The sequence below is a fragment of the Lissotriton vulgaris genome, chromosome 11 (genome assembly GCF_964263255.1).
Source record: "Lissotriton vulgaris chromosome 11, aLisVul1.2, whole genome shotgun sequence".
Classification (NCBI taxonomy): domain Eukaryota; kingdom Metazoa; phylum Chordata; class Amphibia; order Caudata; family Salamandridae; genus Lissotriton; species Lissotriton vulgaris.
The window spans coordinates 132,182,708-132,206,835 of NC_141699.1; the positions used below are offsets into that span (position 1 = coordinate 132,182,708).

At 45.4% G+C, this 24,128-nt stretch overlaps 1 protein-coding gene across 1 annotated transcript in view; it reads right to left on the reverse strand.

The window, feature by feature from the left end:
- DNAH10 (dynein axonemal heavy chain 10) overlaps window positions 1-24,128 on the reverse strand; it is a 1,963,751-nt gene that overhangs the window by 24,680 nt on the left and 1,914,943 nt on the right. The window contains exons 74-77 of the mRNA XM_086942901.1: window positions 18,230-18,361; window positions 17,883-18,094; window positions 17,624-17,791; window positions 12,872-13,052 (exon numbers count right to left, since the gene is read on the reverse strand). Of these exons, the coding sequence (XP_086799027.1) occupies window positions 12,872-13,052; window positions 17,624-17,791; window positions 17,883-18,094; window positions 18,230-18,361 (693 nt within the window). The remainder of the gene's footprint in view (window positions 1-12,871; window positions 13,053-17,623; window positions 17,792-17,882; window positions 18,095-18,229; window positions 18,362-24,128) is intronic.

Here is a 24,128-nt window from a genome sequence, read left to right on the forward strand (position 1 = left end):
TGACTATGGTAAGGAGTCAGCTGGTGTCTCCAGAGCAGGTCATCCCAGATGTACTCCATCCCGCCGTAATGGCTGACGGCAGATTGGGCCACTACCCTGTGGCCGAGGTTCCCTTTGAGTGGGGAGGGGTTGCAGGTCCACTTCGAGTTGCCGTAAGCCCTGCCGTGCCTGTTGACTGCCTGTTAGGGAATGATATGGAGCACAATGCTTGGAGGAGGGTGGAGTACCAGACTCACTCTGAGATGCTGGGACCCCCTGACTGGACTTGTGTCAGCACAAGGTCCGCGACTTCGAAGGGGGAGTTCACTTATGCTGGAGCCTGGAACAATGGCCCAGCCGGCTGCCAGAGAGGAGAAGGACAGGAGGCCGGAGGACCCTGCCTCGACATCTCCACCTCGTGAGACAGACGGGCCACCTGCGGAGGTGGATCTGGAGTCCACAGGGGAGAATGTTGCTTCCCTGGAGAACCTACCCATCCCTACTGAATGGCATGTGGAGGGAGGTCCTTCCCGGGAAGAGTTCTGTAAAGCTCAGAAGGAGTGTCCTACTCTCGAGGGGCTGCGGCAACAGGCCAAAGCCCAGGCAGCAGGGAACATTGTAGGGAGCTACCAGATTTACTGGGAGGATGGACTCCTCTACAGTGAACCCAAGGCACCTGGACATGGTTCATCCAGGGCCTTGGTGGTCCCTCAATGCTTTAGAGCCTTCCTTTTGGAACTGGCTCATGAGATACCATTGGCAGGACACCTAGGACAGGACAAGACCTTTGCCCGGCTTGTCCCCCACTTCTACTGGCCTCGAATGAAAGTGGCGTCTGATACATATTGTGGGACGTGTGTGTCTTGCCAAGCCAGTGGGAAAACAGGGGTGAAGCTAAAAGCTCCCCTGGAACCACTACCTGTCGTTAGCACCCCCTTTGAGAGGGTGGGCATCGACATTGTAGGGCCATTGGATCCACCAACTTCAGCTGGTCACCGGTTCATCCTGGTTTTGGTGGATCATGCCACACGGTACCCAGAGGTCATACCTCTGAGGACCGTCACTGCACCTGCAGTGGCAAGGGCCCTGATGGGGATCTTCACCCGAGTGGGTTTCCCCAAGGAGGTTGTGTCCGACAGGGGGACTAACTTCCTCTCAGCATACATGCGGGCTATGTGGAAGGAGTGCGGCGTTACTTATCAGTTTACCACTCCTTACCACCCACAAACCAATGGTCTTGTGGAAAGGTTTAACAAAACCTTGAAAGGTATGATAAGGAGTCTACCTGAGAGCCTGCGGAGGAAATGGGACGTCCTCCTACCCTGTCTCTTGTTTTCCTACAGGGAAGTGCCACAGAAGGGAGTGGGCTTCAGCCCCTTCGAACTTTTGTACGGGCACCCTGTACGGGGACCTCTCAGCCTGGTGAAAGATGGATGGGAACGGACTCCCAGGAAGCTTCCCCAGGACGTGGTGAGCTACATGCTGGCCTTCCGGAGCCAAATGGCTAAGTTGTGGAAGCAAGCTTCAGACAACTTGGAGGCCAGCCAAGCAGTTATGAAAGAGTGGTATGACCACAACGCTCACCCAGTGGAACTGGAGCCTGGACAAAAAGTGTGGGTAATGGAACCTGGAGAGCTAAATGCCCTCCAGGACCGTTGGACAGGCCCCTTTGAGGTTTTGGAGAAAAAGGGTAAGTCCACTTACTTGGTGGATCTTAAGACCCCGAGGCAGCCCCACAGGGTGCTGCATGCCAATCGCCTCAAGCCACATCATGAGAGGCCCGAGGTTGTCTTAATGATGGTGACCGATGGAGCAGAGGAAGAGGAAAGCGAACCTCTCCCTGATCTTCTCTCGTCCCAAGAAAAGGATGGGTCGGTGGAGGGAGTGATTCTCTCGCCATCCCTGACTCCTGAACAGCAGAGTGATTGCCGCCAGATCCTGGAGCAATTTTCTTCTCTGTTCTCCCTTGTCCCGGGTAGGACCCACCTGTGTACCGATGACGTGGACACAGGAGACAGCCCACCTGTGAAGTCTAAAATCTACCGGCTGTCGGACAAGGTGAAGGCCAGCATCAAAAGTGAAGTCGCCAAGATGCTGGAGCTAGGAGTGATTGAACCTTCTGGTAGCCCTTGGTCTAGCCCGGTGGTTTTGGTACCAAAAGCTGCCCCACCAGGCACCACACCCGAATTGAGATTCTGTGTGGACTACCGAGGCTTAAATTCAGTAACCAAGACTGACACACATCCCATCCCACGGGCGGATGAGCTTATCGACCGGCTGGGAGCTGCCCAATACTTAAGTACCTTTGACCTAACTTCAGGGTACTGGCAGATTTCCCTTACCGAGGGGGCGAAGGAAAGGTCAGTCTTCTCTACACCTCAGGGACACTACCAATTTCGTGTGATGCCCTTTGGTCTCAAGAACGCCCCTGCCACTTTTCAGCGGCTGGTGAACAGGGTCCTTTCTGGTATGGAAGCATTTTCTGCTGCTTACCTGGACGACATTGCTGTCTTCAGTAGCAGCTGGGAGGACCATTTGCAGCACCTGCAAGCTGTTCTTCATGCCCTGCAACAGGCCGGCTTGACAATCAAGGCCAGCAAGTGTCAGATCGGACAGGGGTCGGTGGTGTACCTAGGCCACTTGGTGGGCAGAGGGACTGTGCAGCCCCTCCAGGCAAAGATTGAGGCTATCATAGCCTGGGAGCCCCCCAAGACTCAAACTGACGTCCGAGCCTTCCTGGGCCTCACTGGATACTACCGTCGCTTCGTGAAGGGGTATGGCACCATCGTGGCCCCCCTCACTGAACTTACTTCCAAGAAACAACCCAGACGGGTAGTCTGGACGGAGGCTTGCCAGCGAGCCTTCATGACCTTGAAGCAAGCATTGTGTTCCGCCACAATTCTCAAGGCCCCTGATTTTGCTAGAGAATTCATTGTCCAAACAGATGCGTCAGAACATGGCATTGGGGCAGTGTTATCGCAGCTAAATGATGAGGGCTTGGATCAACCTGTGGTCTTCCTGTCTAGGAGACTACTCCCCAGGGAGAGGAGATGGAGTACAATTGAGCGAGAAGCCTTTGCGGTGGACACTGAAGAAGCTGCGGCCATACTTGTTTGGCTCGCACTTCCTGGTTCAGACTGACCACCGCCCCCTTCGTTGGCTAATGCAGATGAAGGGGGAGAATCCCAAGTTGCTAAGGTGGTCCATCTCCCTACAGGGAATGGACTTTAGGGTGGAACACCGGCCTGGATCGGACCATGCCAATGCAGACGGTCTATCCAGGTATTTCCGCCTTAGTGATGAGAACTCCCAAGGGATTGGGTAGCTCTCCCCACTTTCAGCTGGGGGGGACGCGTGTTAGACCTGTCTGCATCTGGGGATACTCTAACCAACATTATTTATTTTTGTCCCCCTTAGCCTCCCAGAGTTTCTGTTTTTATTTTTTATATATGTCCACCAGGATTTTTCAGTGCTGTCAGGGGGCTAGGTGTTCCTTGGTTATGACGCCATTTTTCCCTCATAACCTGTGAGGCCTAGTTAAGCCCCTTGAAAATCTAGGGACACCCAGAAACCTAAAATGGTGTCCACCAACTGCCATAACGGACACTACTGGAGAGCAGGTCCATAGGCTAACATGAGGAATTTTCTAGAAGCATCCAGTGACTTCTGCAGGTCTCAGGCCACCCTATAAAAGGCCAGTGACCAACTGCCATTTTGTAGTAGTCTCAGGAGTGACCGGTGAGGAGAGAGGCGACTTGCGAAGGAGGATTGCGCACCAGAGGTGACCAGATCGACCTGTGGGCCGGCGGTCGCGTTATTGGGAAGTGCCCCCTTTCAATCTGACCAAACCCCACTGTCACGTCATCCATAAAGCGTGACCAGAGACTTTATGACCAGATTATGAACCGGGTCGTGTTGTGAGAAGACCCTTATTAACTGCAGCCAAGCGACCCCTGTGAGTGACCTGCGCTACTGCCCTGAAGGCTGTGGGTAACTCAGGGCTCTGCCGATTGCCTGAGGAGTAAGGATCAACCCTGTTACAACCTACGCGACAGCCTCGCAGCTTGTGGTGACCAGCGGTGAAATCAGCAGGAGCTCCTACCTGTGGGAGCGCCGACAGCACGCGAGCGGAGAGCCCAGCTGATCGCTCGCGAGGCGTGTGTGGAGAGCCCAGCTGATCGCCTGTGAAGCGGAGAAGGACGCCGTCGCGTCAGAAGAGGTGCGCCGAGCCGGAACCGGCAAGAAGGTCCCAGCGCGTCTGAGGAGGCGGGCGTAAGGCGGAGTCAGGAAGGGCCGGCCGCGTCACCGGAGGTGCGCCGCGGCAGAGCCCCAGTCAGCAGGAACATCGAAGGAGGCAGAAGCGCCGCAACGGACGCCTTGGTGGAGCGCCTCGGACTGGGGTAGCCTTCCCTGTCTTCTCACGCCCACGCCGACTGCTGGGAGACTCCACCGACACCGCGTGAAGAAGGCAACGCCAGCTAGCTCGCCTTCAATCCAAAAGTAAGCCGGGAAGTGAGGGAGCGGGAGGCGGCTGTACCGGCAGATAGCAACACGCTGAGGCAGCATTTGCGAGTGTGGCTGAGAAGTGCCGTTTCTTCCCAGATATTCCACGAAAAACTGTGACTGAGTACTCCCTGACTGTGGGTAAGAGTTGATGAAGGGAGGGAGTGTGAAGGGGAACATAACGCTTGGTCCAGGTGTTTGTGCCAGACGTGTAGGAGCTGGGCTAGAGAGCGCCAGCAATATTTAGAGCTCTTTGACAAAGACCTCTGCAGGCAGTGAAACACCTAGAGGCAGTTCCTCTTCCAGAGTGGTGTAGCTTGTATAAACTGAAGGAAGCCATATTAATTCACCTTGTTTTCCTTGTAGTTCAATAACTGGCTGTGGGCTCTGAGAACAGCGCTACTAGGGGTGGAAGTCTGACAGGCTGAGCTGGGCTCTGAATATGGATGGGTAAGGTGCACGCCAAGGTTGTGTAAAGTGGCATATTAAACCTGAAATGTGCGTTTTCCCTTCTGTAAGCATAACTTGAAGAAGCATTTTGTGAAAATTGACAATAACTAATCTCAACTGTAATGTACCTTTGATTCTTATGTACTGACTAGGAAAAGTATTGGATGTGATTTGAGATCTATGAGAACTGTGTAAATTATTTGTGTACTGCTTTTATTTAAAACAAGAACAAGAAAGAATATTATTTTTATAAAAGGTACTGGTATTTTCCTAAGATTGGTGATGTGTCTTTTATTTTAGTGGTTAATCACCGGGTTACTGTGAGTGGGTTTTGTAAGCACTTAACCAACGCCTTGAGTTTAGCTGTGTCCACTACTGTGCCAGGCTACCCTATGTAGTCTAGGATACCCTAGGTCCAACAGGAAGGTTACCACAGAAAGAATTAGAATAATTCGAAACATGGAACTACCAAATACACAGAAAGAAATCAGAATGTTCCTTGGAGTTGTAGGATACTGTAGACAGTGGATTGTGGGATTTGCAGTCCTAGCAAAACCATTAATAAAAATGACAAAGAAAGGAGCAAAGGGCCCAGTGGAGTGGGATGAAGCAAGCATGTCAGCTTTTAGAAAGTTACGAGAATGTCTGTGTACAGCTCCTGCATTAGGAATGCCTGATTATTCGAAAGAGTTTGCACTGTTTTGTGACACACAAGACAATTGTGCACTTTCAGTCCTAACCCAAATGCATGGTTTGACTAGACGCCCAGTGGCATATTTCTCCGCTTCTTTAGATCCAGTGGCAGCTGGATTACCTGGATGCCTGAAAGCAGTAGCTGCAACTTGCATGAGTCTTGAACAGAGTGAATACATCATTATGGGACATGCTGTAACTGTGATGTTCCACATGCAGCTGTAATCTTACTGACCAGAACTAAAACCCAGTATCTCACACCTAGTCGGCTGACTAAGTATGAGAGAATTCTAGTGGGTGCAGAAAATGTAACCATTACTTGATGTAACATACTGAATCCAGCTACCCTATTATCAAATTCACTCATTGCACAAGTAAAGGGAGAGGTCGAGCATGATTGCATTGACCTGACTGAGTTCAGTACAAAACCACGCCCAGATATCAAGGAAAGGCCCTTGCCTGTTGAAGATTACGAACTGTTTGTAGATGGCTTGTGTCTAAGACATGAGGATGGAGGCCTAAGCACTGCATACGCCGTGTGTACATTAGAACGTGCAGTAGAAGCATCCTATTTGTTTGGAGTCAAGTCTGCACAAGTAGCCGAATTGGTTGCATTGGCCAGAGCCTGTAAAATTGGGAAAAATAAGACAATAACCATATACACGGATAGCCAGTATGGTTATAGGGTTGTGCATGACTTTGGCCAATTGTGGCTGCAAAGAGAGTTCCTGACTTCATCAGGTACTTCTATCAGAAACGGAAAAGTTGTACAGGAACTACTGGAAGCAATCTAGTTACCAAAAGAATTGGCAGTGGTCAAGTGTGCTGCTCACAAATCTGGCAATGACAATGTGACAGCAGATAATCGATATGCTGACCAACAGGCCCAACATAGTGCAAAACATAAAATGTCGGTCAATATTAAATTGGGGGAAAAGGAAACAGCTGCCAACTTATGGTGTTTGAAGATGTGCAAACATGGGAAGAACTAAGAGAGTTGCAGAATGCAGCTGGACCAAAAGAAAAGAGAAGATGGAGAAAGTTTGGTTGTCAAAGAAGGAATGAGGATGGTGTCATTGTTTACAGTGATGGTATGCCTGTGTTGCCAGACAGCCTGCTAGCTCCTATGGCCAGACTAATACATGGAGATACACATGTAGGAAGAGATGCAATGATCCGTGTCTTCAGACAGACATGGTTCAATTCGAAATTCAGGAACATTGCAGAGGCACTCTGCCAGAGGTGCTTGACATGTCAGCAGTATAATCCCGGAAAGAAAACAGTAGTTTTACCAGGTAAAATTGGAAAAGCAGAAGGTCCTTTCATAAAATACAAATTGACTTTATACAGTTACCCCCCTGTCGAGGAATTAAGTATGTCCTCGCCATTGTCTGCCTATTTTCAAAATTGGTAGAAGCTCTATCCTGCAAAGAAAAATGATAGCATCACTGTAGCCTAATTGTTACTGAGGGAATTGATACCTAGGTATGGTTTTCCAGTCACAATTGAATCAGACAGAGGTGGGCATTTTCAGAATGAAATAATAGGCCAAATCTGTGAAGCATTCAAAATTACACAATAACTGCACTGTGCATCTCGCCCAGAGGCTTCTGGAGTGGTAGAACATCTGAATGGGACTATCAAGTCGAGATTGGGAAAGATGTGTGAATCTACTGGAATGAATTGGATAGACGCTTTGCCCCTTGTCTTGATGGGACTCAGAAGTATTCCAGATCGGAAGACAGGCCTGAGCCCCCACGAGATCCTGATGGGAAGAAAAATGCGACAAGCATGGGTGCCAGAATACAAACTGATAAACATATCTGATGATTTGGTGCTAGAGTACTGCAAGCAACTGGGTGACCAAGTGCGTTCTATCTCTCACCAGATTGGGGAAGACGTCGTCGCCAGGCCAGCAACTCCAGCCCATGACTTGAACCCTGGTGATTGGGTTGTGATTAAGAAACACACTTGGAAGTGTTGCCTTGCACCGAAGTGGGGAAAACCAAGACAAGTGATTCTTGTTACCACAACAGCGGTGAAGTGTGCAGGTGTGCCACAGTGGATCCATGCCAGGCATACGAAAAAGGTGACAGAAGACGAAGAAACTGAGGCTGAAGGTTGTGCAGCTGAGGGGTCTCCAGATGTTGGTCCTGAAGTAGCTGATGACGAACAACCGAGCACCAGTCAAGATGATTGGGTCCCAGTAATCGACCTGACGCTCGACCCAATAAGAACCAGAAGACAAACCTACTTAGATAGAGAGGGGGATAGTGAGGACGAGACAGGAATAGAAGGAGATAATCAGATCATCGAAATCCATGTCAAATCTGAGGATGAGGAAGGTCAGATAGAGACAGAACAGGTTATCAACACACCTCCAAAAACTCCTGAGACTGAAAAGGGACAGACAGAAAATAGGGCGGAAGTTCAAGCAGAAGAAGATCAAAAGTTTGAAGTGCTTGAACAGGATCAGATAGAACTAGACGAAAGCGTTCAGGAAATAGAAGTTGAAACAACCAAAAGTTAAATTCAGCATACACCTGAACAAGATCAGTTTAGTAACCAGGCAGAAGAAACTGAAATAAGACCTGGGACTAGTCAGACAGAAAGGGAAGAAGAAGACGTTGAAATAAATGTGCCACAACTGAACGAAAACAAAAGAACATTAGAAGAAAGCCAAATAACAGTGCCAGTTAAAAGATTCAAGAAGAAAAATAGAGAACCAAGATTTGTCAAATGACTGAGACTAAGACTAAAGACTGTAGAGGAAAAACTTGAGCAAGAAAATCAAGACTCCAGTGATACTGAACAGTCTGGAGCAAAGCCTAAAAGGAGAAGTGCCCGAATCAAGAGACTAAACAGGAAATACCAGAATCTTGAATGGACTTATCTGGTGTTGGAGGAATTTGAAAATCTTGATATAAGTGACGAAAGTGATGAAGAATTGATTGCTGACCAGACTACCGAAGAAGAAGAACCAACCTGAACGTTGCCCTGTGTAAGCAACCTGTGCAAAGTTACAAAGAGGGGTTGAAAAACTTCTTTTGAGCAAAAATGTCTGATTCCAATGTGAATGGAAGGCCTAGACGTAATTGTTGTAAAACATGCTGCTAAGTAGGTTTATGTAGTGTAGCAATAGTACTGATACTCTAGATAGGACTAACTATAACTATTCCTTCTATGATGAGTAAAAACCCAAGTCTGTACCCAAATAATAACCTACCAGATGACACTGTAGAATCACACACTAGAAGAACACCACAAAGTGTAGACGTACTAGACAAACCACTTAGCCTGAAACAAACAAAGCTAGATTTAGAAGCACCAGATGAGGAAGGATTACACTTTAATAAAATTAAGAACAAAACTCATTTAAATGTTTTCGCAAACCTATTAGTACATTATGTAGAGACGATGGAAATAGACTGTTATGTCTGCATGAAGTTACCCACTTCAGTAGCTGAAGGAGTGACTTACCATCACTTGCCTTTAACCTATGGAATTTCCTGTAGTATACTAACTAGCTTATTCTACAAAAGAGGACCTTTACAGTATTACTACTCAAACCTTGACGTGACATTTTCTGAAATTCCCGTTCGAAGAAACCTGAACCCTGTACATACAACTAGAGATGTAGCTAAATACATGAGTGATTATTTTCTAACTGTAGGAAAAATTAACATAGATGACGCACACAAAAATAACTTGACCTGTTCTTTACATGAAAAGGAGAAAGAATTTCTGGATATGGTAGAAAAGAGAAGAGAAAGTTTCCAAAAGAAAGCCAAAGACAAAATTCAGAAAGTTCCTAAATGGGCAGAAAGTATAGGGAGCACCTCAAATGGTGGAGCCAATGCTGCCATGTTGCTGGATTTCGAAAAGAAAAGGAAACTTTGTCTTCACAGAGAAAAGACTAGTTACTATAATAACATATTCATTGGTTCCAGTGAATGCGAACACAAATTCAAGGCAATTGGGGGTTGGGGATTCAAAGATGGGTCAGAGCCGGTGTTTCCCGGAATTTATTTTATATGTGGAAACAAGGCTTATTTCAAATTGCCCGACCACTGGTACGGAAGCTGTTACTTTGGTATTGTCTTCCCAAAGATATACCATGTGGGGAAAATCACTGGAAGCACTGAAAAGACTAATAAATTAGCACATACTAAAAGAGAAAGTGCTAGAGAAATAGTGGGAGATATTTTTAGTGCACTGATACCTGCAGTGGGAGTGACTCTGAATACACACAGAATTTGCAAATTGTCAATAGTAGTGAATCGGTTATCCACTGACACTGCTGGAGGTTTCCTGATGGTCAATACCGAAATGGTTGCGATCAGATCTATGGTTTTACAAAACAGGCTTGCTCTTGACACCTTATTAGCAAAAGAGGGCGGAGTCTGTAGAATGTTGAAAGTGCAACATTGTTGCACTTACATACCTGACAAAAGTGTGGAAATTAAAGGGTATGTGAGGACCATTACAAATTTGGAAAAAGAGCTCAAACCACTTGAGGTTGACAGTGCCTGGAAAAGACTTACTGATGGTCTCTCCGCCGTAGGTCATTGGTTTTCTAACTTAGGGAAAAGTCTTTTGAGTAAAGTACTGATGCCAATCATGGGGATAAGTATAGCAGTGTTTATCATATTCATTTGTTGCAAATGTCGCAAACATCAGAAAAAGTACACTGTGAACAAGAGAGGAGTGAAGAGAAATGTGGATGAACTTGAATTGGAGGTACTGAATAATCAGATTTACAAAAGGGTGAAAAATTCTCACCCTAATAAAGAGGCTAAAGAAAAACTGAATCGAATGTTTGAAGAAATTGAACTGGGAAAAATGTGAAAAGTTGGCATCTGGCTCCATTAATAGTGATGTTAGTAAATATCATCAAAGAGGGGATTGATGGAGCAAGTATTCGCACGTTACGCGACTTGCTTGTATTCAAGAACCTCGCATAACCTTAACTTTGTAATCAATCTGTGTGTCGTACTAATATTGCACATTTTACACTACACCTGGTGTCCCAGCGACGCTTGCCTATGTGTTTACTAAACAGTAATAACGCTTGCCTCTAATATGGCTGCTGCTACGCGGGAATATAGTCTGCGCATGTGTCGGTCATGCCCATGTGACGTGACGCACTCGCAGTTTTGGTGGGAATTTGTTGCTCATGCGCAATACAGCTGACATGGCCGCTTTGTTTTCTCATATGCTCCGTGCTTACATTGCCGCTTTTGCAAAGCTGTTTGTTCTGCACTTACCCTAATGCATTAGTCATTATAAAGTAAGGGGTGTAGTACAGCCATTCATAGTGTACAGTGTAATCATTTTTTCTGTGTTTTCAAATTGTTTTCGCTTGCTTTTCATGTATCGTATTCTTTGGGCCTGGGAGATGCTTACTACTCCATATTTGAAGCTCATATGGTCCCAGTCACATGATGGGAGAAAAGAAAGCCATGCAGCAGTGGAACACAGCCAGCTGGCAGCCGAAGCCAAGATGCTCCTGGGAATCGACCTGTTACCCAGCAAGACGAAGCTGACTTGTACCTGAATTTGTTACATTTGTAATACACTGCTGTGTACCCTATTGTTCTCTGTAAAACATATGCCATGGGAAGCTAGAATTTAAGGGGTGGGTACGAAAATTTAATATTAAGCCTGAGAAAGTCTAAAATGAAGGTGGTGTGATGACTTAACCTCCTCCTTTGTCCAATCAGAACTTGGGGATCCTTTCACTTGCAACATTGGGGGGTGGTACACTGACCCGAAAAACAGTATAACTAGCCTAGGTTTAGCTAGAGAAATTGTCCGACTTGTCCGAATAGCTGACCTGTCACTGACCCTACGAACTCTATAGGTGATTGATACAGAGAGCTGCGGAGCACTCTGTCCGTATTTTAAACAGACTCAATCCGGGTTTGGGAAACCTTAAGTGCTGGCGAAGCACTTTGCTGGGAGATTCGAGAACCCAATCGGGGTTATTGGCAGATTCCTTGCAGAGAGGGAGTAGCGCAGGCGTTGCAACCGAAGCTGCAGGTGTTGGTCGTACCCTTAGACGAACCCAGTCCTGATCCAAATCCTGGGGTTATCCTGCCCTGACTGTCCATGAGCTGTACCTGCTTGCCTACTTGCAACCTAAGTCCTTGAGGGTCCTTTCCCGCCTTTTCCAACTGACCGGTGGCCAGGGTTAGTCTTCGATCTATCCTAGGTAAATATATGTGCGTGGGTGTCCGTCTATCTAAATTTCCTTCTAGATCTTTTAAATAAAGCATACTTGCATACGTTCCTTTTTCCTCTATTGTACTATAAATGGGATTGTCATATATTTTGTCTATTAGCATGTTCCACTTTTTCCCTTACCTTTAGTCAAATGCTAAACCGTCTTTTATAGTATGTTCCATTCTTACCCTCCCTATAGATAATAAGTACATCTGGATAAATCTAATTGCATAAGTTTCATTTCCTCTGAACCGTTAGTGAATTTCGGAAGTCTACTTTGATTAGTATGTTCCCTTTCTTTACCCGCCTTTAGTGAAGTTGTGAAAGCCTGTTAAACTAAAAATAGAGTGTTCCTTATTTTTCCCTTCTCTTTATTTCTGATTTCTAAATGATTCTTACTCTCATTCATAGCTATACGATATTTCTAATTCTAGTAATAGATAGTTTGATCTGTGTAAATCTGTGGCTCATGGCATATGATGATGATGATGATGATGATTAGATAAAGGTGTTGAAAACTTCTTGAGTCTGTGGTCATTATAAAGAGTACAAACATTATTCAACGGTATATGGTATTGTGTTGTCTACTTACTCCCACAGCTAGCTCCCTGATCCATTGTGATCATAGGTACCTGTTTCGAGGATTGGTAAGTCAGGTACCCGGGAATAAAACTGGAAGGAAAACTGAATTACTGACAGTAGTGTGTAGGTTACCTGATTAAAGTATAGTGAAGCAATATTATTTATGGGCCCAAATGTGCATACTTGGTAAGCAAAGTTAGTCGGGTGACCTGCGCGCTCTATCAGAGAGACCACCCAGTTTTTTTCATCCCACTTAATGCCCTGTGTACATGTGCCATGCCGCATGAAAGAGGGTGAAAAGAAAACATTGGCCACTGCACTCTTGTTTGCCATATGCTGCATCAGAGAGGGTAAAATGCAAGGTGTTGTCCACACCACACTTCCAGGTTTGAAAAAAGAAAAGTTCTCTATCTGCCTGCAGAATTGCAGATTTTGTTACCTTGGCCAGGGCGCTCGGCCACTTCTTCGTCTGCCTTGTAGCCAGTCACTTGAGTATACAAGGTGGATCTGTCAAGGGGCCAGCCGTTCTTCCTGCAAGTGGCTTGGACAAGTGCTGTCAGGTAAGACTCCGGGATATGCAGCCCCGACAGCCACATCACATTGGGCTCAGTGCCGTTTACCTGCAAATACAAAGCATCAGAAAGAATAATTTACTATGCTTCCGCCTCGTGCAAAATAGTCCTAATTTACCAAAGAGAAACATGTCAGCCTGTTGTTACTGCTTTCCTAGATCGGTTATTTTGGTAGACTGTTATATTCCCTTTACTGTACTTTCTTTGGTTCGGTAGATGCCTCTGTTCTGTTGCCACATTGCTGCATGGCAGCAGGTGGGCATGTCTGTGCCTTCTGGGAGTGGAAGAAGTTATGTCTTTAACAAACCTAATAGCAATGATACGTGAAACTGAAGTTCACAGGGCTAAGAGGGAAGGGGCTTGAAACTCTAGCAGGTAAGGTGAACTCACTCGCTTGGGAAGGGGTACCTGAACCCTCTGGATGTGCTTACTATGAGGTCCTGCAGGACGAGGAGGATGATCCCAGCTACGGGTATCCTATCCAACACTACATTATGTACTAAAATGTTTGCATGTGCATAGTTACATTTAAAGCAAGCCAGGAAGATTATTCACCAAGTGGACAGAACACACACATGGTCATGTACGGTTTACTAAACCCTACTTAAGGGAACACGTATTTAAGGGGGTAACCTTATGTAGACCTTAAATCGAATGACCTACCACACTTACGCACACCAGCCTCACCAAGACTTGGTAAGGTGACAGCAAACGGATACCTCACTGTTCCAAGACGTTATATATGATACCAAGTACTACCTTCTACTAGTTTGCTTTTACTCACCTGTTAGAGAAAAGATGAATGACCCTGCAAATTCACAAAACACATGTATTAGCAAACCCAGTGTTGTCTTAAGAACTTTTGGGACCTGGGCCAAACATATTTTGGGGCACCCATACAAAACTACCTTGACTTTTATTGCCTATTTTCAGCCAATTCAACCCTGCATGACAGAAGCAATATAGAAGAATATTGACAATGGTGAGATTGAGTGATAGAAAAAAACATATTATCAGGGGGCTCCTTGGAAAGCGAGGGCCCTGGGCAATTGCCCACTTTGCCCAATCCTTAAAATGACTTTGAGCAAACCATAGAGTGGCAGGTACTCTGACCAAAGGCAGGCAAAGTCAACTCAGACACTAAGAGAAACATTGCACTTTCACGGAGTGGGGAAGGGTATACACAACTTGAGATATTCCACATGCTTTCCCCAGTCAAGCCACAGATTGCATAAATGCAAGTATAATCCATTTATCTACCTCCTAGGCACTTTTGTAATGCTCAAATAATATATGGGAATACCTCCGGGGTTTATGGATCCATGTCCTTTGAACATTTTGGGCATCTGATAGAATAGAACCCATAACTTAAAAGGAAAATGCTAAAAACCCTTACCAATGATGGCGCACCATAGATACTTGCCAAAAGGCAAAAAACATAAAAACACATTCATCTGCTCCTACCGTAGCTGTTGGCCAGGTATGGCTACATTGTAATTTAAGGGCATTATTGTTCTATAGAGGAAGGAGACATCTTAGGTTAATTGACAAATATGTCAATGTTATTTACTTGCATGAAAGAAGTAGACCTTAAACTCTTCTTTCTGATATCAAAGACCTCATGATCCTTTCATGTATGTCATTAATATGACCAATAATGATTAACTTATGATCTATTCATAAGTCTGTTTGAACCAACTAGCTTTGGCCATCTTTAGGCCTCAACTTTTCCAGTAATAATGTTTAACATTTATATCCTCTCACTGACTCAACACGTTGAGGGCCTTCCCTTTTAGGTATTCCATCTGGATGACAACCAAATCCTCATTAAACTGCCCTAAACTCTGTTGTTTAACCAGTTCAGCTGTTACGCAAAGAATAAAGACAGAGATTTCGTTGGTTGGACCATAGAGCTGGACCTTTACGGTGTTACTTGACTACCTTGATGGATGCTGCATCATTCACAGGGTATAAGGTGTCTCAATCCCATAATGGGCATCCGCTGTTCCCCCAGCCAGAGAAGCAAAATCTGACTACCAAGAAACCTAGTGGCGCAGGAAAAGAGGCTCCAGAGACAGGACAGTTTCTTGTCTGGGAAGACACGTTTCTAACTTCCCACTGCTACTTATATTTGCTTTCGTTGCTCAGTATTTATTGTTACCTTAGATTCTATGTTTAACAACAACTCTGTATTCCTCGAATAGATCTACGTCTTCTTGCCGAATCCCGCTTTCCCATTTCCCTAAAGTTTATTTGCTTTTTAGGTCGAGCGTGAGCCAGCGCACCAAGCGCTAGTCTGCGAATAGCTGTGGTAGTCGAGTATGGAGAGAAGCTACGTCCACTCCTCCGCCCATATGTTTCATTGGCTTGTGTGTTTGTCCTTTGTAAATACTGGCTTCTGATTCATTAGGAGGCTTGTTAGTCCCTCCTTAGTACAGCCATGCCGTCATTTGTATCCTCCCATGGCTACTGGCCCCTTTACTTGGTTTTTACGTGGGGCATGTACTATATTCCTTTGGGCACACATAGCGTCACGCAGATTTGTCCATGCCTTCTCCTCTCCTCCCCCCCGCATGCCCTCCCTCCTGTTGTCGTGCTTTCTCCTTATCGCCCTCCCTCCCTACCGATGCCCATGCTGTATCCCCCTGCCCTCCCTCCCGTTGTCCGTGATGACAAGTTGCCAAACATTTGCAATGCAATAGGTCTCGCGTAAATTTGAGACCTATTGCATTGCCAATGCTTGTTTCGCCCAGCTCCCCCTCCCTCCATGCCCAGGAGGACGGAGTACAGCTATCCCCTCACCCCGCCCCCTGCACCCTGACCCTAGGCACTTTGCACCCAGCTAACAACCACCCCTTTCCTCGCTCAAGCCCATACACCCCCGCGGAGCGCCTCCTGAAGCCTGTAGAGCGTGAGCTGCATCCTAGAACAAGGGGGCACAGGGAAGAAGAGGAGAATACCGCGGGACCAGGATGGTGCGGGAATGGCGTTGAGGAGGATTGATGCTAGATTTAAATGAGTGCTCACTGTCTTGTTGCAGAATGATGTTCCTGCACCCCTTGGAGTTCACCCACCAGCAGGGCAAGCCTTCGTGAAGTGCAGGGACTCTTCCTGATCCCTTAATGGTAGCATCCAAAATCTCATTGTACACCTCACCTATTTTTCATTTTTTAAAAAGGATTGCGACTGCAGCACATCTATCTGCGGGTTTGGTACTCATCAAAATAATCCCTCACCACTCTCCTACCAATGCGCTTATTTCAAGTTGGTTGGAGTTCTGAGTTCTAAGATATTTACAGCACTCTGTAACTATCGAATGTCTTACATTTCTCACTTTTCCTTAAATTTCGAAAAGCTCGAATATGCTGGTATTTAACAAAGTACCAAAATACAGTTTTTTCTGTGGCATGCGGATTTTGTTGCAGCAAGCACCCAAATCCGTTGCTGCTCCAAAGTCCTCAAAAACTAGGACCAGGTGCTATTTACTGCACCCTATATATTCCGAGGGAGCTAGATTTTATCAGGTTTGATAAATACTGCATACTCCTCACTCTAACCACCTTGCCATCAGGGCCACTAATGTGTGTAAAACTACTACTCTCACTAGTAACCCAATGTCACCAACATAGCTGTCATCAATTCTAAATCTCCTCACTATGGCTTGAAATAAACCCAGATTTCTTTTACTTTGCTGAAAACCTTAAGTCAGCATCAAATGACGTAAAATGCTCAAATCTCACAGGAATTGGCCACAATCTCACAAGAACTGGTTGAAATGACCACAAACCTTACACTTCTGCGCGAAATATCCTACTGCCTCGCGTATTGCTTGACTTGTCCAAATTCTCATGAAACTGATCCAGTCAGCAAACATCTCCCAAGTGTTGCTTCATTAACTAATTAAATGTTTCTGGAATATTTTCGAAACGTCATCTGCAACTACAGGGAGCACTATAATGGCCATTTGGAAATATCTCACTTTACTACAAATGTCCACGTATCTCCAAGGCTCCCAAACCTTCCTAAACGTGCAGATGGCACTAGAAATCTCCTTGAAATTACTCTAAGCTTTGAAAAAGTAGTTCAAATGCTTGTAGTTTGCACTGAAACTGTACCAATGACACAAAATCCAGAAATAGTTTTAACAACTCAAAATCTCACACGTCTCACTCAAAAACATCCTCACGTTCTAATCACCACAAATCCACATCAAAGAGTTATACAAGTTTTAGATACAAATCTTGTGACCCTAACATCCCAGAATAATGCGATCGCATCACTTTCAGATTCGCTGAAGGTGTAGGAGAAACATTTCCTCCACGGTAAAAAAAAAATGTTTTCTCTGCGGAGAAAGAGAAATTACGTTTTGCATATTCAGCTGCTCTGTGCAGGATTGTCTGCTATGAACAAGTTGCCATAGGGGAACCAGGGACCCATGACAAGTGTAAGTCACCTATAAAGGAACATGAATATTTGCCATCTAGAATACAGTGGAATTATGGAAAATCTCTAAATCTTTTAGATTGGTGACCCAGTTTAGTTTCTTATAGTATTATCTATTTTGTAATTGTACTTTTAGAATCAAAAGGTTTTTGGGAGAAGGAGATGCAGTCTCTTACCCATCCCGTGTACTGGTTGAACCGCCTGTTAAAATGAATCATCCAGTTCCCTAGTGTTTTCAAAGTATCAGGCGCCAGCTTCCTCCAGATGTTGGGGATCTGTCCATTGAAAAGGGCGCGAGACACCTCATCCAACTCATTGCTCATTCCGACCTCACCAGCCAGGGCCTATGGGTAATTATAGGGACAAGTAATGAAGTAGAAGCCACTACAACCAACCGGAATGTCATGAATGGCATAGCAGCAAAAATACACATACCCTTTGTAATTCCACCAGAGATTTTGACATTCTATCAATAAGTTTGTTAAAACGCTCCAGTTCTTGCAGCAGTACCACTGTTGTAGGTGAAATGTCAATTCCCAAATTCTTTCTTATCAGATCAAGATCAAATAGTGGGGGTAACTTGGTCTCTATGTCTTTGGCCACTTGCCCAATATATTCATCTCGACTGATCCCAGTGCCAGTTTCACCTAAAGGAAAAGAGAGAACAGATATTTAGACAAATCTAAGTCAATGTCTTGTCAAAGTATTAATTGTTGGTTCCACCCTACAATTAATACCAGAATCATCTATTTATTAATAATATAATACAACATTTCATTTACCTGTTTGTGGCTGCAGTTCTAGGAGGTGAGTCCACATGTCTCGAGCTGCCTGTGTGTAGTATCCAATCTCAGCATTGGAATGAAGGCCAAACACTTCTGGAGTATTTGCAAGAGGAAGGGATTCAATTTCATCTGCATAGATTAAATGAACATGTTAAAAAAAACTTTGCTAAATAGTATGATTTACACCAGAAATATGTTTTTGAATCAAACCGAATGTAGAACCTTTAATGGACATTTTAGCATAGTGGTCCTCAAGTGACACTAGGGCTAAATGTAGTTTGTTACAAGTATGGACTCTAGGGCCTCCTGCCAAGATACCCATTACTTACTCAGCCATATATTGTTCCAGTCCTTACATAAAGGTGCAATACAACCCCAGAACACCGCATGACCCAGCCCGATGTGGATCTCACGATTGATTATATACTACTGTGGCAAGTCAAATTAGACAAAGACACAACTGGCTGTGCAATTTTCCCAAGTCTTAAAACAAATGTGTTACTATGACCTATTGGATTATATCCTCATAAACCTGGTTACAAATCTCTGAGGCCTGTGATTTTAAGAATGGTTGGTATTAAACTATGCGCCTACCCAGAAGATAATGCAGATAGTAATACTCTATTCGAATACAGATGATTTTTCATTAGATAGGCGAAGATAATGTCATTGCTTGGCATCCATGGGGGCAGTCATGGGTAGTGTCACCCATCTCCAGGGTCTGATAGTATTAACTGGGCTTTACTAGTGATGTGGCTTGAAGAATTCAATGTTTGTGAACTTCTTGTCATTTGAAAATAACTGAAGATGCCTTGACCTCTATATACCAATATTTACCCAGTAGTAAACTAGCCTGTTTTGGTCGCCTCATAATTACACTACGTTCCTTTCACTGTATTCAGTAAAGTACACTGGTGTCAATAGGAAGATGTTTGCCTCGTCTGTGTGATAGTCATGCTCAGTATGCAAATTCTGGCATACACTATTTGCACATGAGATCCTCCAGGTATGTACAGAAATCGTCCAGTTCTTAAAGGGAAGAAGATAACTGCACCTGTAAGATTTTCTCTTGAGAATATTTAAGACTTGCTCCCAATGTATATATTGTTGTTAAATTTCTCGATTTATCTTATATTCCCCCAATGAATAATGTACTAACCTTAGGTAACGATCTTTCCGATGGATCTTCTATCTACTTGTATATTCCTCACCTGTAAAATAACCCCAGATGTCAGAATAGATCTGGAAACTTCAAAGTCATTAGGTGCTCGTAGGTGGAGCTGGCTTCATATATGCGCCGGAAGCTGCATCAGAGGACATCAACTTAGATATATATCGCCCACCCTGGCACAACAACGTCAAATTCCAGTTATTTATTCCAAGCGTTCAAAGAAGTGGATGGAGACAAATCAACAAGAAGTATCTCAGTACCTAACTCAGATTGGGATCTTACTAAATCTCTCCCTTTTACCCATCCATCAAACAGGGAGGCGGACGGAACTGGTGAGGAATCTAGTAGATTGTTACCAAAGGTAAGAAACTTTTTCTTTTGATGGATATGGAAGAAGGTGACTTGGCTCTGGTTTAATGAGCTATGATTCTCTCAGACAGCTTCTCCTTGTTCACTTCTGGACCACTTTTCCTTTCCTGGAACCACAGTACAAATGAAGGACTGGTCATCCAGTCTTATATTCTTTGAAACTGACGGCCCACCTAAAATTCAACTGGTAAAGCTGCTCCTCTTCCTTTGTTGAATGGAGCAGGGAAAAGAAGGTTGCCAGGGACTGGCCTAAGTGGAAAGAGGTCACCACCTTAGGAAGGAAGGCAGCCCTTATTCGCAACACCAACTTGTCATGAAAAAAGAAGGTATATGCCGGATGGGACCTCAGAACCTGCAACTCGCTGGCCTGCCTCACTGAGGTGATCGCTAGTATAAACACTTCTATGGTGAAGAACCATAACTATATGGACAAGGAGGAGGATGAGTTACCCATAGTGGGGATGAATTGGGTCAGAGACGCAGTCCTTGGGGTTTGGCTGGTACACACGAAGGAAGCCTATCTAGAATGCAATATGGGGAAATGTGTGGAGGGTAGCGGCGAATCAATCGAGTTCTGGCAAGATCTGCCCTTTTCCCTGATGGGGCGGGTAGCCCGAATAAAAATGGTGATTCTTCCGCGATGCTTATATACTATGCAAAATTCCCTCTATCTTATTCCGTGGGCGTATTTCCACCTGCTGGACCGTCTATTGGTTGACCTGTTATCGGGGTCCAAAAGAAAAGGGTGAAGCTGGATACACTACAGAGGACATGGTAAAAGGGAGGACTGAAGGTCCCTAGGTTGGGTTTCTATTACATGGCGACACAGCTACAACATGCCGTACAGCGGCTAGATGAGAACAACAATTGGGAGAGGCGGCTGTTGGAGGGTACGCAAGGGGGAACCCCTCTTCCGGACCTCCTTATGTTGGGGTCCCGGGTGCCCCGAGGGCCTCCCATATATCATCAGACACATGGCTGTAATTTGGGCCAACGCAATAAAAACTGCAGTGAAACGAGCGCCCTATGCCCTGGAGGCCCAGCTACGAGAAGTCGTTCTGTTTAAACAAATAAGTCAAACAATGTCTATTACCAAATGGACGGAGGAAGGCTGTCGCATGATGGGAGATTTGTACTTGGGACAGAAGTTCCTCAGTAGGGAGGAGGCGGAATCAATGTTTGAGCTGGGTAGGGGGCAATAGCTTCAAGACGCAAAGATCTCAGCGGTGGCACAAGAAGTGTGGCCTGCGTTCCCGGAGTACCCGCCCATTAACGCCACGCTTCAGGCTCTCATGATCTTGGCGGGGGGCCGAAGGCTGGTATCTCACATTTACAGGGCATTAAGGGAAGACCTTGCCTCACACCCGCTCCTGATTCAAGCTAAGTGGGACGGGGAACTGGAAGAACCTCTAAAGGACTCGGAATGGAAAAGGGTGTATGAAGGGGTTAAGCAAATTAGTGCCAAAACCATATTTAAAATTACCCAATTCAATATTGTCCATCAAACCTATCTGACTCCATATGTACATCACAAAATATACCCAGACCGCCCTGCTAGTTGTCCCAAATGTGGTTATAACGAGGTCCAGTTCATGCACATGATATGGCATTGTTCGAAGCTAAGTCTCTTCTGGTGATCGATACTGGAGAGCTTATGGCAGGTGACGGGGTGGACACTACCCCAATCCATTAGGAGGTGTTGCTGGGTCTTCTCCCTAGACCTAAAGGGAAAAAGCTTACTTGTAGGTTCCTCCAGCTGGGACTGGTGTTGGCTAAAAGAAGGATTGCGATTAGTTGGATGGGTTTGGTGCCCCCCAAGGTGGAAAATTGGCCCAGGAATTTACGGGAATGGGCGACGGCAGAGCTAATTCGAGTGAGGTGTGTTCGAAGGGATGAAAAGCTAGAAGAGGATGCGAGGGTCTGGTACACTATGATCATGGGGATCCCCATAGGCAAGGACCTCACCTCACAAATGTCGGGGGAACTACACATTGACTGTGACAGATCAGATGAGGAGGTGCGGCCACCGGGCACTCTTAGTCTGAGAACAGTGTAGAAATATCTGTTCAGATACGTAATCTGACCTGTGCTGCATGGTTTGAAGAGGAGGTTTTCTTTACGTGACCCAGGGGGGAGGTGGGTGGGATAAGTTAAGAGTTACCATGTTATGATCTCCTTTCCTGAGAATTACTTGCTTATGTCCCAATACAGTACTAAGCGTATTAACGCAAGATTTCAGGTGTGAACAATTTATACCTTGACAGTTCTGAGTGTTCATCACTAAATCCACAATTATTTGAGATACGTAAATATTGCTACGATTGTATTGTACTGTGTTTTTCTGGAAGTGTATAAATCACATAAAAAATGTCAACAACAAAAAACATCACCTTGACTAAGAGTCTCAATTTGTAACCCCATCAAAAAGTTTGAAACAAGGTTAAGATAACGCTGGCCCATAACAAAAGAAGTTGGAGTATATAGGTTGGTAAGCTCCTTAAGGCACCCCATCACAATCGGGTACTTGAACAAAGAAGGTTGATCTGGGAGGCAGAGGAATGCCGAAAACATAGGCAAGTATCCCTTTTCAGTGCCCACTGGACACTTTCTTCAAGCTAGGGAGAGTGTGAACTGTAGAACATGCAACAACCAGGCTTTCAAAGGGTCCACCTTGTGGTCTACACACTCTGCAGCAAGACTGTTCCACCTTCCAGAATAAACAGATTTTATGGAGGGGTGATGAGCTGATAGAATGACGTCAACCATGGAAAGAACATGCGATAACCAGGCTTTCAAAGGGTCAGCATTGTTGTCTGCACACCCTACTACAAAACTGTTCCACCTCCCACAATATACAGATTTTTTGGAGGGGCGATGAACTGACAGAATGACCTCAACCTTCTTTGGTGGCAGCTGAAAACAGCTTAAATACTCAGGGCATCATTTATGAAGGACTTGCGCCTCCGATGCGTCACTTTTAACATGGGAAAAAGTGACGCACCAGTGGCGCAAGTCTTTCATAAATGAGGCCCTCAATTTCCAGGCATGAAGACGGAGGCTTCAGAGATTGGGATGCAGCACAGCCCTCCTGACTAGCAGAGGAGCTCTGGTCTGAATAGCAATCTGAACGGGGGGTATAGGGGAAAGTGCAGACTATCTGCTTACCCCAACCTCCTTGACCAGTCCAGGGAAATTAGTGTTACTTGGGCCTAGTCTTGGTAAATCTTCTTCAGAACTCGAGGAAGCGTGGGTGCTGGGGAAACACGTTCCCCTTTAACTGAAGCACACCCCACAAGGCTTCTGTGAACGGATAGTGGAGGGTTCAGTACTGTCGCAACTCAGCATTTTCCAAGGAGGCAAAAAAATCCATCAGAGGAGTGCCCCACATGGCAAAGATCTCCTGGACTACATCCAGCAGAAGGCGCGTGTTAGAACCACTGCAAACAGAGGCACCACTGTAGACCTGTCATATATCAATGCACATGCATTACCAGTAGTATAAAGGAAGCCAGCCAGACCTAGTAGGTGTAAGCCAGACCTAGCAGGTGTAAGACTATCAGGACTGGGCCCTGTGCCCCTGTGCCCGGTGCACCTTTGGGAAAAGATGGAACCATCCACTGGTTGTCACGGATCCTCTGAGAAGGAAGAACGTCAGGGTGAAGGCTAGTATCAGGAGACACCGGGAGGACGCCAGGTGAGATTTGTGCTTCTTGATTAAAAAGCCCAGGTTAAACATTAACAAGACTATCAAAAGTTCAAAAAAAAAGACTATCAATTGTCCATGATGTGTCAACATCCCTGTTGACCTGTCTATGAGTAGTCAGACATCCAGGAGCGCATAGATGGGAAAAGCCAACCCTCTGAGATGGTCCAAAACAACCCCCATCCCTTTGATGAAGACCTGAGATGGGGATGTCAAGCCAAACAGAACTTACGCATTTTAGTGATAGGTAAAGCCAACCACAAAGCATAAATACTTCTGGTGAGACTGCATGATTGCAATGTGAAAATACGCATCCTGCAGGTCAAAGGACATCATCTAGTCTCCCATTCCAGTGCCAGCAAGACCTGAGCAATGTCAGCATCCTCAACTTCTCCTTCCTTAGGAAAAATTCAGGACCCTGAGATCTAGGATCGGACGTAGACCGACTGCCATCCTTCTTGGGAACAAGGACGAATCTGGAGCAGCATGCTTGTCCAGTCTAGTGGTCTAGCATTAACTCCACAGCTTGTTTCAGAAGAAGTGCTGCCACCTTTAGCTGCAAGAGGGCAAGGTGATCTTTTGGCAGGGAGGACATCACGGCAGAGCCTGAAGGAAGGGTATGGTATAACCCCTTTCTATTATCTGAAGGATCC